Source organism: Uloborus diversus, chromosome 3, assembly GCF_026930045.1.
Source record: "Uloborus diversus isolate 005 chromosome 3, Udiv.v.3.1, whole genome shotgun sequence".
In the NCBI taxonomy this organism is placed as follows: Eukaryota; Metazoa; Arthropoda; class Arachnida; order Araneae; family Uloboridae; genus Uloborus; species Uloborus diversus.
The window spans coordinates 169,798,761-169,814,223 of NC_072733.1; the positions used below are offsets into that span (position 1 = coordinate 169,798,761).

Genomic DNA, 15,463 nt, shown 5'->3' on the forward strand with positions numbered 1-15,463 from the left:
AACTCTGACACTGGAATGGGCGTGAACCCAAAAAATCAAATTTTGCCGGAGAATCGAAAAAAAGGCTTAAATGTGCATAATTTTTATCAGAACAGGTTTCCTGTAAAGTAATAATTTATTTTGAAAATCCGAAAACACTTATGTACATTATTAAATTATTAGTGAGACTATTATATATTAATTTTTTGATAGCGTAAAAAAATCTCTTCTTTTGACTTACACCGTTTTTCAAGGATGCGCCACCTCCCTAAGAACAAGGGCGCACCTCCCGCTCATAAATAGCACTAAGAACCCCCCCCCCCCCCAAAGCAAGAGCCCCCCCTCCGCCCAATGAGAAAAATGTCCGTCAACACACTCTCCCCCAAAATTTCAATAGCGCAGTTTGCGTCATGACCCCCACACCCCCCAAGTTGGCACCCCTGCTTTTCAATGCCCCTGCCTCAATTATTGATATTATAGTGCTAGAAGAAGTGTAGAGCGGAAAGCGTGACATTTTGTGACAAACTTTTTACTAGAATTTTAGTACAGATCTCAAAATAGGTTCAACAAGTAAAAATCAAAAGTTTCATGAAAAAAGTTACAAAATTTTAAAGTTCAAACTATGAGCAATAATTAGCAAAAATATCGTTTGCAGCTAATGGATGCTCTAAAAAGTTGCCAGATATTTTTCTTGAACCGTTCACATACAACACATACATATTTCTCTTAAAAATCTTTAAGCATAATTTTTCTACTTCATCCATCTCGAAAACATTCCTAATATTATCTTTAACCCTCCATCTCTGGGGGCGCGTCCTCTATACCAACATAAAAGGTCACGCGTATATGTCAGATGAAGTATATACTTTCATAATGTTAAACATAAAAAGTATACTGTAATTAGCTAAGAGTTAATAAGTACAAATTGTTTTAAAAGATTTCCATTTTAAAAACATAGAAACTATCTGTCACAAACATAGAAACAGTATAAAATGACTTAAGTATTGTCAAAATAAAACATTGAAATTAAATAAATAAAACTTGATATTTTGGCTCAACTATTTATGATTGGAATATAAAAAACTGAAGGTAATATGAAAGTTTAAAAAAAATGAAATAGCAAAAAAAAAATCAAGTCAAATAAAAAAGTCACGCTTCTTTCTCGGATACAAACAGTAGATGTGCCGATTGCTACTCACGACGATATAATATTATTTAATCGAAACTATTATTAGCTTAAGGAGCAAATAATTGATTTTTGAAATGCAAAACAGGTCTTTTCTAGTGTCATTTTTGATTTAAACCATAATAGGAGGCATCTCGCCTAAACAAACCTTTTCCCCATTTTTTTTTAATTAAAATTCATAGCTTTTAAGCTGAAATGATCCTAATCCCAAAATCCCAAATTGCATTTAACGCTTGATATTTTTTTCCTCTATTGCATTAGTTGTAAGCGCCAAAAACAAGAAGAACCCTATATTACGTAATTTCAACCAAGTATATACAGATAAAAACGAACATTAACGAAAAGGGGATAGACAAACATTTGTTTTGATAAATTGGCTGCCTAGATTTTTGTAAAGTTTAAAGACATATTACTGATATGAATGGTATTAAAAATTAATTTATTAATGTAATTATTTTGGGGAAAATGATGCAAATTTTTACACATTGACCTCTAATAACTCTTTGAAGAATCATCAGCATTAGTACTTTTTCCCTAATTCTTGTAGGATCTGTTCTAATTGCTTGTAGGAATGAAAAACTAATTAACAAACCTCTGTTTTGATACATAGGTTACCTAGATTGTTTTGCAAAATTTAAAGACATTTTACTGATTTGAATGGCACTAAAAATTAATATAATATTGCAATTATATCGGAAAAACTATACAAATTTTTACAAACTGAGCTCTAATCACTCTCCGAAGAATCATCATTTGTAGTAATTTTCGGCAAATTACTTTTATGAACTCTTTTAATTGCTTTTAAGGGAATGAAAAACTGATAATCCAACCTCTGTTTTGATAAATTGTCTGCCTAAATTGTTTTGCTAAATTTAAAGTCATTTTACTGATTTGAATGGTATTAAAAATTAATATATCAACGTAATTATTTTGGGGGAAAATGATACAAATTTTTACAAATTGAGCTCTAATCATTCTTCGAAAAATCGTCATCCCTAGCAATTTTACCCTAATTGCTTGTAGGATCTCTTCTCACTGGTGATTCTGAATCTCTCCATGCGTGTAGACATCTTTAGTAGGAATGTCCAACTACTAGAAAAATGTAAAAATAAGTTTACTGATGCAGAACCGTACTTTCCATTACAATAAACTGTTCCAGCAGAAAGGCTTTTCAGGTTAAAAAGGATTTTCTTGCCTACTTCATCTATGAAAGAGAGTTATTTCCCCAAGAAAACAGATAAATTTGATTGCGTCTTTGACTAACGTGGCCACATATGATTGATGAACAGTAACATAAAGCACGGAAGACAAGTATTTTATTTTAACCCAAAAATACGACATTTACAATGAAGTTGAAGCATAACTTTATAAATCTTACGGTGCTACTTTGTTTCTTTGCTGTAAGAGAAGGGTACAGTGAAATTATTGCATTTTACCATTTCATTAATAACTGCTACACTAAATATAAGGCTTAAATGAGATTACATTATTCGCATTATTCTTTTGGGTGCAGTATCAGTGAATATAATAATTTCCTCAGACTGATTGCAACAGCCACAAAATCTTAGCCCTCGACAACTTGTGTGCGTTGTTGGGTGTACAATAGTTTCTTTAGCTCAGTCTCGTGTTGCTATTTTTTACTGAATCGTTGCTTCTTATTCCAGCATTAAAAATTGATTTAACATAGAATGATTTGTCCGTGCTCTTTCGACATAAAAGAGAGTACTCAATATTTATTCGTATAATGTCATAGCAACTGTTGACAGTAACTGATACGACAGCAATTTACTTTTGACTCGTATGTAATTATAATGTTGATATTTTTTAAAGCAGCTACTTATTAGATAAATGTCTTTTCTATAAGAGAACCCTTAAGTTACATGATTGGTGATAGCTATATTTCTTATTTTGTAACTTTTTCTTAATTTTGCAATTTCGGGGTCAATTAAATAGGATATTTTAATTTACCTCTTTAACCTCTGGGGTAAAAGGAAAGAAGATTCAGTTTGGTAACAAACAGGGATAAAAAAAAATATACACCCAGTTACTCTCAGGGAATGTAGTCTTTTATATCTTTGTGTCACAAAATTTTATATCTCAATACATCCAAAAGAAAATGAAGGATCTAAAGTTGAAACATTGAAAATCTAATTCCCTTTACCACAACTGACTCTATAGAATTTCGCTTCAAGTTTTTAACGAACAAAGTTGGCTTCGCAAAGATTTAAAAGTTAAGTTTTTGTAGTTACAAGATAACGATCAGAATCAACAATTGTCACTGATTGGCAGAGAACAAGAATGGTTCGCATGCCTTTTGGTTTCAGATATTTAACTCCTCGTTATTAACTCTGACTCGAACGAAATTCAGTAGTAGTTTATTATCTGTGATTCAGAACTTTACGTGAGCTCAATTTTCAAGTTCTTGTAATTGTTGAATCAATAATGTGTCTATTCCCAATGTCTGAGTTTAATGCCGTTCATTTGGATGACGCTTGAATCCTTACAGTTTGCAAGCATTTTCCATTATGCACACAATGATTGTCAAGGGGTATTTATCCTTTGAATATCAGTAATTTAAGCCAGCGCTGCAATGTAACGAGGATTGGTATTACGAAATACAGCTGGACGCAGGAAAGGCTAATTTAGTTACAACACTGAAGACTATAAATCACTTCCAGTTAGGAAATATCTTGTCACGTCAATGCACGCATATGTTACGAATGTAACTATTACGTTATCATAACTAGCTGGTGTACAATTTAACTCGCTTTGCTTTAACAACTGTTCCTTGTTTGTTTGAGTAGTTTAGATAAAAGTTTCCATAAAATAATAAAATTTGATGCTCCATGAGAAATTATTCATTTAAATTTGTCAAACTTGCTGACTCGCGCGAAGCAATTTGCGATAGAGAGCGGAAATTCAAACATCGGGTTATGCATCGGGTCATTTACAGTGTTCATTTTCGCACTGAAGAATATCAGCTGCAAAAACCTAAATTCTTAATCAAATATATATGTTGCGCTCAAAAAGCATCCAAATACAACAGCGAACTGTTTTTTCGTCTTTCCTTTTTGCGTCATTTCCATTCCTACTTCACTTCATCACAATCTCAAATCATTTGTAACCAACTTAACAATGCGCTATTTTATTTATGCAACAAAAAACGCTGATTATGAGTAGTTTCCCCGCTTTCTAAAATGACCAAAATTTCTGTTATATTCATATTTTTTTCATTATTTCTCTTTAATAATGGCGCAGTTAATCAAGCTAGATTTAAAAGGAATTATTAAACTGCTTTCAATAACTAACACTCCATTCTCCAAGTCCATTCACTTTTTCCATAACATTGTTCTAGCTGCTTTTGAAAATCCTTAAATTTCTCAAAAGCGTAGGACTTTTTCACGGAAAAAATAAAATTGCAATTATTTTTTCCGTGCAATTATTTTACATGATTAAAGAATTATTTAGAATTTTTTGTCTCCTCTTTAAAAACCGCTGTCAGTTGTTTAAAAAATAGAGAACAGTGCAGCATCTTACGGAAATTCATTTTAAACTTATAACTCTTGCTGTTTTAAAAATAGGATTCAGAAAACATGACATCCTTAAGGCCTCCTTCCACGCGGCAACTTACTTGAATCAACTTTTGAACGGACGGATGTGTAAGAATGGGAAGAACAGGATGTGCAACTAGGTAGAAAAATGAAGGAATCACCCGGCATTCTTCACAAGATAGTCAACTCATCAGGCACACCAGACACATGCGCTGCTACCATTTTCATCCCAATGAGTGTAATCAATTTTTAGTAGATTCAACTCATCAGGACATTGCCTGAAGTACGCTCTACACACAAGTAAAACTAGTTGAGTCAATTCGGCTCAGTTTTAACAGCGTCGTGGAGCAGTTGCTCGAATAAATTATTAGAAGAAAGGTTGATTCAACTAATTTGCCTCGTATAAACCCAGTAAAAAACGCCTGTCAACTAGTTGACAGGCAACTTTTTCGCAAAGTTGATTCAACTAACAGACTCGTGTGTAGGAGACCTAAACGCTTTAGAGTTTTAATTTTTGAGAAATCGTGATTAACCAAGCTGCATTTAGAGAAGTACAATTATTTATTAAAGTTTTGGTTGAACAACTTTGTGTTTATCAATCGTTCTATATCAGTCCTTTGCACGTATGACAAATAAACGATGTTTTACAGTAGATTTACTCGTCCTTACACCTACATATTTAAATAAAAGATTTAGATGAGGGGTGTGCAAGGGTGACCATACTTAAGTTTTGATTATTTACATAGTTTTCTGGCTAGATGTGTTTGACTGATTTTTGTATTAATTCTTATTATTGAAGTGAAACCTTTTATGTGAGGGCTTTGAAATTCTGTTCGGTATACTTTTGGGAGACGGAAGTGGCATAGTATTATTATTATTATTTTTTTTTTTTTTTTTGTGACGAAAAGTCACATATACGCTATTTTCACTTTCTTTTTTTCTCGTTATCCACGAATTCGTGAACCCCCATTTGGGAGTTGCTGGGAACTCCACATTTGGAGTATGCTGTGCAGTTTTGGTCGCGTTATCTGAGGAAATATATTTGTGTATTGGAAAGGGTTCAAATAAGGGTAACTTGACTAGTAAGGGGACTTTCAGATTTAGATTATGATATGAGACTTAATAGGCTTAATATGTGTAGCCTGGAGCAAAGGGGGATCAGAGGGGACATTATTCAGTTGTTTAAATTTATCAAAATGATTGATGTTAATGGATTAAACTTTTGCCATGAAAGCAGGACGAATGGTTATTGTTTTACGCTGTTTAAATTTCAGGCTAACCTGGAAGTAAGGGAAAACTACTACTTTAGTAGAGTTGTGGGCACTTGGAACAGCTTACCGGAAGCGGTGGTAATGAGCAAGAGGGTGGATAGCTTTAAGAATGCCATTGATCTTCATTGGGGACTAATAAATTGACTAGGACCAGCCTAGCTGGGCCAAGAGCCTTTTGCTGGACGTCATATTTGTATTTGAACTGCGTAGCTGTTGGTTATCAGCAGAGCATTCGTTGAAACATGTGTACATAAGAAACGCATTTCGAGTATTGTTTGACATTCTCGCTGTTTATAATCTATTTTATTCATTAAAATATACAATGCCGTTCCGAATATCCCTGAAACGTATTGGCCGGCACTCGATCCGAAGTCCGATGGGTTTGGGGAGTCCAATTGCGCTGTGAGGCTATATTAGTATGTCCACGAAAACGACTATTTCTCTTCTTTAGAACGAAGATGATGATGCACAGTGACACATCTGTATGTAATTTTATGAAAATGAGGGAATGACAAACACAATCTGTGCAATTCAAAAGTAATTCATGAACAATTAAAATGTTTCCCGTCATGCATTCCGTCAAAGTTCCATTTCGGTCGTGTGTCTTTACGGCGCACCCTGTTTTATTTATTTATTTTTTAACATGTTTTATCAAATTCTACACTTTTTTTTTTTGTAATACATACCAAAAAGAATGTTCCGTCTAAAATTATATGTAAGCAGTTTTATTATGCAATTTCAAAATTGTAGCTTTTAGGCCTTCTTTGGAGTATTATTTATCCATATATTTAAATCTTTTTTTAAAAAATATTAAAAGAGTTAACGGAAAGCTTTTTTTACTTCTGGAACAATAAAAAGTTAACCAACTAAATGTAAGTGTTAATTTGAAAGAGAAAAAATAATATAAATTCATTTTGGATCCAGCGCAGCCATATCTTAACTTGATCAGGAAAATATTTTAAAAATATATATAAATAATATAATACAGTAGAGCATCAAAATGTTACTCTATTGATAATCTCTTAAATGTTTTAGAAATAAAGTGAATGTGATTGAAAAAAAAGAAATATTCTCTCAAAAAACGCATTATAACTCAAAACTTTAAGAATTTAAAAACATGTAAATTAAAATATATTTCTACCCAGAAGCTAAAACCACTTCACCTTAATTTAAAAAATGAATTTTGAAAATTTGATGGTAACTAATTTAAAGGAAAATTGAAGTTCGCCTTCCAGCCTGGTACCTTTTGAGTCCTGTGTGAATCAAATTGTTTTTATATTTACAAGCTCTTGGTTCGGGCATTTCATTCTCATGTTGCATTTTTTGATCAGAGGAGCTCGTACAATTTTTAAAATGTTAATGTTTGATCCTACAGCAAAAATTTTAATCGTGTATAAATCCTCTTTTAGGAACTCGATTTTTTTCGAAACTTAGCCTTTTTTTTTAATGTAGAAAATGTGCAAAAAAAGTGATCTGAGTATTTTAATATTTCTTTTTAATTCATTTTTTAAACATTCGCTAGTACGGGAGTAATACTCTTCACTCCCTTTCGAGCTCACACGAAATTGTGGGTGAAATAAATTAACTTTCGCGCATAAATTTTCTAAAGCCTATTCTCACTCCGCCTTCATTTGGGGCTCAGTCGATCTGGACGGGCTGTAATTGGGCAGAAGGCAAAACGCTTGAATGAAAACGCATAGTATATTTCGACACTGGTAGCTAACACTATCTTTCACAACTGAAAAGTCTACATTTAAGTAGTTTGAAGCAACTCAGAAAACTGTTTCACAAAAATACTCGATTTTCACTGGAAACTGGTGGAAAAGCGTGAAATCCCGTAACGTCGCTCGGAAATAATGTGTGACGTTTCGGAGTTTTACTGTGTACCTTTTAAAATCTTTAATCTTTCATTATAACGTTAAAAAATACTTTAGACAGCTATTATTATGTATACTGGAACGTTCTTACACTTTATTTTACACTGAAACGAGAAGTAAAAAAATTGTAAGAGAGTAAAGGAGAAATACCATGGACTAAATGACGAGATTAATTCGTAATAATAAACGTAACTCTAAAAAGTGTTCTCTTCCGCCATTTGAAACAATCTGATGTCTTCTCTATCAAGATCTCCAATTAATATTTTTAAACGAGCTGATGTGTGCATCACATGACTTCCTTTTACACCAATTTAATGCTATTTCCCTATTATTGCAATTTTAATGGGATTCTCTCTCTAACTCTTTAAATATCACTAGCAATGGCCACATTGAAAGCAGATTTAAAAAAAAAAAAAAAAAAAATCGCCAAATTTTTCGCCAAGTTGGCGACAAAACTTGGCAACCAAAAGACTGGCGATATATCGCCAAGTGACCGCCAAATTATAACACCACTTGAGTTTGCATCGAAATTAACAATGATTTCCCCCCAAAAAGGTGCAAAAGACCCCTTTAGAAACACCCGAATGCAACCAAAATAGGAGGTGCACAACTAGACCCCACTACGAGTCTATGTACCAAATTTCAACTTTCTAGGACATACCATTTTTGAGTTATGCGAGATACATACGCACATACGCACATACGCACATACGCACATACACACATACGCACATACATACAGACGTCACGAGAAAAGTCGTTGTAATTACCTCGGTGATGGTCAAAATGGATATTTCGCGTGTCTATACATTCTTAGGCACTTTTCCGCATGTGGTCGAATCGAAAAAAAAACTCAACATTCATTTGGGGGTGAGCAAAATGGAAATTAAGGGCGATTTTTGAGTGAAAATTTTTTCGCGAATACAATACTTCCTTTTTTGTAAAAGGAAGTAATAATTACACGTTCCCTAATTTAATTTGTTAATCCCCAAATATCTTCTTGAAATAATAGCTAAACACACTGGACGAAAGTATCTTGCTCTAACTTTGTTTAAAAATGAGTCCAAAGTAAAAATGGCGTCTGTTGATTTTCTCAGAATGAACTGCTGAGGCCTTTTAATGTTCATGCGAAAATATATTCTGCTCACTACAACTTTAGATAGGAAAGTATGGGGCAAGATGAAATGGTAAAATATTTTATCTAATTAGCAGCGCTACCTATCTGCCAATATTTTAACTACGTTATTGATCATACAGTTAATTCCAAATTAATTACCTCGGAGTATCACAATGTATGGTAATACAGATGATTTTCAAAATTTTACACTGATGTTTCAACGCTTTTTGCGCTATCAGAAATATTTTTTGTTGTTACAAAATGAGAAAACGATTTGCAAACATTTCAAATATTAAATGAGATCTGTTTATGTTTTGCGTAGTGCTTATTAAATATTAGACATGTTTTGATTTTAAAATGTGCCGTGGAATTCGTTTAGTGCATGTCGGGAAATGTTCATTGTATAATGTAATGTTCATTAATAATGTAATGTTTTTACATTATTAACTTTTCCCCACGGTGCTTTACATTATTTGAATTGATTCAGAATTCATTGATTTGTTTCTTCATTTATTGATTAATTCTTTTATGTATTTATTCATTTACTTATTTTCTTAGTAAATTTTCTTATTTATTTACCCATTTATTTATTGATTTATCTGTTTATCATTTCGTTCATTTATCCGTTTATTTATTTATTTATTCACTTGAAAAAATAATTAATAACAAAAATACAAGTACTTCACTAAAACCATATTTGTGTTATCACTACTGTTTTTATTTGAGGGTATGAATTTACTCTAAAAACGAAAAAATAAATTTTTTATACAAGTTTTGTAATGAACTAAGTATAACCTTTTGAAAGTATAATCTATGTTTCAGTATATGAAGTTTTTTTAGAAAAAATGAATGCGTTCATTTTGGACTTATGATTGCTTTTTTTTTTTTAATTCACAGATTATTTTTTTGCCTCTAAACACTTTAAATGTTATTACATCATGATCATCACATTTATTGCTTTCTTTTTTATTATTTAGTCTGAAGTTCGTGAACTGGGGAAAAAATGTGATTTGGAAAGCGTCCTTCGAGAAGAACTTAGCTTGGAGATTCAAGCATTGCAAAGAAGCCAAGCAAAATGTTCTTGGAATATTCCACCAGTACCTCAAGACACCACGCAGGTAAATCTAGCTTTATTCAGTTCTGATTATAATTTTGTCCCTGCGTTAAAGAATTTTCTGAAACATAAAAATCGAAACATTTGCAATTGGAATGAGAAACTTCGTTATTAGTTTATCTTAAGATTCATATTAAGTTCTACTGAATGTCACTTCTGTTATTTGAACGAATAATTCATGCCTCTAAGTATAAGATTCAAAGATTACTTTTCTTTACCATGCATCCATGTTTTGGATTCTGGGAATTTCTCAAAAAGCAATTACAGCAAGTCTATAATTAAGTAACTATCATCGAGCACTGTTTAAAAAATGTGTAAGGTTACCAAAGAGAAAGAGAGAGAGAGTGTGTGTGTTAATGGGTGTAACGTTACACGAATTCTGAAGTGTGTAGCAGCATTGTTTTAAAAACTCAAATTGTTGGAGGAACCTTGCACTATGGTTTCAGTCGAATTCAAAGCGTATGCGTAAAGATCAGAATCGGCGCAGAGCAGGTAAACTCTTATTAGCGGAAAGTAAACCCACTTGGGTAGCCGAGCGGTAAAACGCTCTTTCTTTGCGAGCCAGTGAGATCAGGGTTCGGACCTGACTCAGGTCATTTCCTCTCTTAGAGCAATAAAAATGTCTTGTTTCTACATTAAAATAAATTAATATTGCATATTAAAATAATTGGTGTATATTGGTTGTTAAAAAGGATGAACTTGATGAATCATTCAATAAAGTCAGATGAAAGCTTAATTTTTGCTAATGTGTAACCTTTCAAGCAATTTCTCTGTAAGCATACAGAAAATTGTGATGTAACCTTACATAGAAATGAGTGAGACGTTACGCTACAGTTACATAACCGTGATGTAGCTTTCCGTAAATGATGAGTTAATCTACACCAGTTATATAAGTTAAGTTAGTCCAGTGAAGTGGAGGCAGCTAAACTGCCACCGATTTTATGGAGTAAGGTTACACAAATTTTTTTACAGTGAGGCTTGTGTTGTGTGCACAACCAAGATCTTTCCTTTTATTCATTTTTCCTGTAAATATATATATATATATATATATATATATATATATATATATTTCCCCGTCATACATGTTCAAAATAAAGAATCTACAGGTAGTTTTGTTTTAAAAAGGGATGACAGCAAAAATCAACAAGTGCATGAGTAAAATGCGCAAGGTAAGTGTCGAAATAGGGCTACTCTATAGTTCACGACCTAATATCTCGCTCATTCGTGATTCAATGGGGTCCAACTTTTGCACATTTATCAGCTTAATCAGAAAAAATAGGAAAAAAATGAAAGTTTAAGTTTCAACAAAAATTAAACGATTTGGCTTTACTAACATGGTTTCCCAATAAGGTCAGCTCTGGGGAAGGATTACCTCACGCAGGGTTGAAGACACAAATAAAAACGCAATAAAACAATCAAGCCAAATAAAAGAGGAAAACTTTTCAAAACATTATCAAAAATGCCATTTTTACTTAAATTTGAAAGATAAAGATCAGTTGTCAGATTCGGGGTAGTGATAATTCGTTATTTTCTGTTTTTTGGTCACTCCTGCGCACAGTGCGAGCACGTATGTGCATCATAAGCAGCACAGAATCACATCTTCCACTAGATACTCCCATATTCCAAAATGGACACCGGAGTGGCTTTATTGGGCTGAAATCTTACTTTATAGGTTGCCAAATCACAGGAAAAAAGACAGAGCGCAATGACATTTTCCTTTTTATTTAGACAACTACATAAATTAGGTTTCAAAAACAATCAACAACTTTTTTCATTCGAGTAAACTACAGTGAATCATGAAGAAACAAAAATTACTGTGAAAAGCTGAAATCTGACTAAGGGAAAGAAACATTGAAAGGTAAGAAACAAGGCAGGTACTGTTTGATATCATCGTCCTATTGATAAAACAAGTCATTTGATGTGTCAGATGTTCCTATTTATTTAATTCTATTGAAATCCACTGTCACATTAATAACATTATAATTACATTCAAATGCCGTAATCGCGCGTTGTCAAGTACAGATTTTTTTTTTTTTAACTGTAGTTGACAACGCTCGACTACGGCGTTTAAATTGAATTATAACATTATTAAAGGTCCGACCCGACCTAGTTCGGTTTAAAAAACTATCTGTCTTAAATAAATTTTACAAAAGTACATTTTAATTTGAAAATCATTAGTAAAGAATATTTTTTTGTTTTGTTTTTGTGAGATTTGAAACAAATTGATTTACCTCATTTCCTAATCAAGAGAGACTAACGTGTCTTTACGTATCTTATAGTTGTACGTTTAATGATGGTGATGGCATAAGATTACATTGGATTATGTAATCACGTAAATTTGAAAAAGACCTTTGGAGAATTTTGCATTCAATTTTTATTTAGCTTGACATTGAAAAACAATAATAGAATTTCTACTGACGCTCTCCTTGTTATATGTCGTCACAGAGATATTTTTTAAGTGTTTGCCATAAAGCAATATGTTCTAAAAGTTGACATAAAAGTTAAAATATTTGTAAAATATTCTCTGAGTTTAGGAGTAGAGTCAGACAGTTACGTGTAACAACTAAGGTGAATTTCCAATGTTTGTCGTCGTCCATAAGACAGAGTTCTTTACATGCTTGTTAGGTTAGCATAATTTTTAACTGTTAAACGACTTTGGAAATATGTAGGACAACGAAAATGTTCCAAATGAATTCTTATGTGAAAAAATTCAGATTAGATATTAGGATGAATATTATATATTCTACTAAGAGGCGAGTACTTATCCCGAATTCCTTTCAATCTCTGTACTCGTTTTCTTTGAAAAACTTTCTTTTTTTCACATGCCTTCATTTTTTTTTTTTTTTTTTTTTTGCAATTCCTTTTTGATAGGATATTTGTGAGCTATATATATTAATTTTTCGCCTTTAAATGCTTAAATACGGTCATTAAGATGAATAGTTCTACACATAATTTGTATTTCTTTTTTCCTCTTCTTTGTCAAATTCTTTCCTATCCGATGTTTTTTGTTCGTTGTTGCTATACCTCTTAGCTTTGAAAGTGCGATAATTGTGTGCAATTACTCTTTCAGTTGAGAATTTTTTTAACTAAATGTACTTAATTGAATTCATTAACAGATGTTTTCTATTTCGATTTCAGTATGAATCAAAAACCTTAAAGGATATCCCGAAATGCATGCAAAATTACAACTTTTAGAAACACGGATTATTATTGTCTATCTTCCACAACACTACCTTATACACTACTTATAGCACTACTAAAATTCAAAAGCTAATTCACCCGAGGAGAATCTCAGTTTTATGCCATTTAACTGAATTTTGAAGCGTAAACATTCTGCGACTTTAAATTGTTTTCAATGTCCTAGGCTAATACAATGCTATATACCCCATCGTCTGCAGCCTCAACCACATGAAAAGCTTTTGGCGATTCTCATGCTTGCATTGCGCTGATTTTTACTTTCAAGAGTTCCCATTCCTCAATCCTCAGTATTCAGCTCGAAGAGAACCTTCAACTACTCTGTCATTGCTGATGCGGAGCAATCGAGGTCCATTTCTACGTATATAAGAACAAAACAGTTCAAAACAGAAACTGGTAGCGAAGACAAACTATTGATTAAAAAAAATATTATGAATACATATATGCATAAATTATGGCCTATGTCACTCAGTAAGAATGCACCTTTCATATCGCGAAAGAATTTTTCAAATAGTTGCAGTGGTTTCGGAGATTACCTCGAACATATAAACATACAAAAATGCGCTCTCTCTCTCTTTATAATATTAAAATAGATTAATAAAGAAGTGACAGAGGATTTCAGTAGAACTAAATAAATAGGAATATTTAGCATATGAAATGACTTGTTTCATAAATTAGATGACGATATCAAACAGCACCTATTTCCTTTCTTACCTATTTATTTATTTATTTATTTATTTTTATTTTATTTTATTTATTTATTTATTTATTTTTTGCCGTAGTTGGGTCTCAGTTCTTAAACTTTTTTTTATTTTTATTTTTTTTTTCATTTATGTAATATTTTCCGTTTTAATCTGATGTGACAACAACAAAAAAAAAAAAAAAAAAAAAAAAAACGAGTGATACAAAGCGTGAGAAATACACACTTAACTAGCTGGCAATGTAGTTTCATATGCAATAATAGTAAGTTAAATTATAATGATATTATATCAAACTTTTAGAAAATTTTGATAATAAAACATTGATCTTATTTAATAAGAATATACAGTGAAACCCCTCCTAACGGACACCCCTTTAATGCGAACACCCCTCTTATGCGGACAGTTTTTAATTCCCCGGCAGAGAGACATTAAACCTAATGTATAAGGAACCTCTCTCGTACGGACACCCTCAAATACGGACACGGACACCCTTTTCGAAGTCATTTACATTGATATATCCTTTTTTGCGGATAGTATTTAAAACTTGAGAATTAAATAGCTACTCCATTGAAAGGCTTCATTTAATGCAAAGTCAACCAGCTTATACGGAGATAAAAAAAATATTTTTTTGCAATTTTACTTTGCATCTACTGCGTAGCAAAAAATTTTCAGCTTGACACCGAAATGCATTTTTCATTCCAAAAAACATCATCAAATCGTCAAAAATAAAAGAAAAGAAAAGAGAAAATGATTATTCTGCAAGTTTCTGTCTGTATGCCCCCACCCTCCCCCGTTGCCTTGTTCCTTTTCAGATGACTAACAAGCAGGCGTGTTGTGTCTAAGTGGAGCCGAGTTGACGCGCCATCTAACAAAAATATTTTATAGAGAGTAAAAGTAAAGCCAATGCAATATCATAAAGTAAACTTAAGGGTAAAAGCATTCAGTTGTTTCATCGTTCTCATTGAAATGGCTCTGAATACTCATCGTCAGCGTCGTACTCTTTCTCTTAAAGAAAAAATTGAAGTTATAGATTTCGCAGAAAAAAATAAAATTGGAATACGGAACATTGCTGAAAAGTTTGGTGTGGGACGCACACAAATTTGCTGTATATTAAAAGGAAAAGAGAAGTTTAAGAAAGAATGGTTCATAAATGGAAACCAAGAGAAGAAAAAAGATTTTCCTAAAAGTAATGCCCTTGCAGTGGATGAAATTGTGTTTAAATGGTTTGTGTCCGCAAGAAGCAAAAATATTCTGATTTCTGGCCCTATTTTACAAGAAAAGGCGAAAGAAGCAGCTACTGAAATGGGTATAGAAAATTTCAAAGCTTCCAATGGATGGTTAGATCGTTTTCGAACGAGACATGATATCGTTTTTAAAAAAATATGTGGTGAATCCATGGATGTGGATGCTGACGTTTGCGAGAAATGGTTTGAGAAAGTGCCTAGTTTGATTGAAAATTACGAGCCATGTGA

The 15,463-nt window shown here is 32.5% G+C and overlaps 1 protein-coding gene across 1 annotated transcript in view; it reads left to right on the forward strand.

The window, feature by feature from the left end:
- The window catches only part of LOC129219048 (RIMS-binding protein 2-like), a 147,774-nt gene that overhangs the window by 18,561 nt on the left and 113,750 nt on the right, over nucleotides 1–15,463 (forward strand). The window contains exon 3 of the mRNA XM_054853367.1: nucleotides 9,959–10,099. Within this exon, the coding sequence (XP_054709342.1) occupies nucleotides 9,959–10,099 (141 nt within the window). The remainder of the gene's footprint in view (nucleotides 1–9,958; nucleotides 10,100–15,463) is intronic.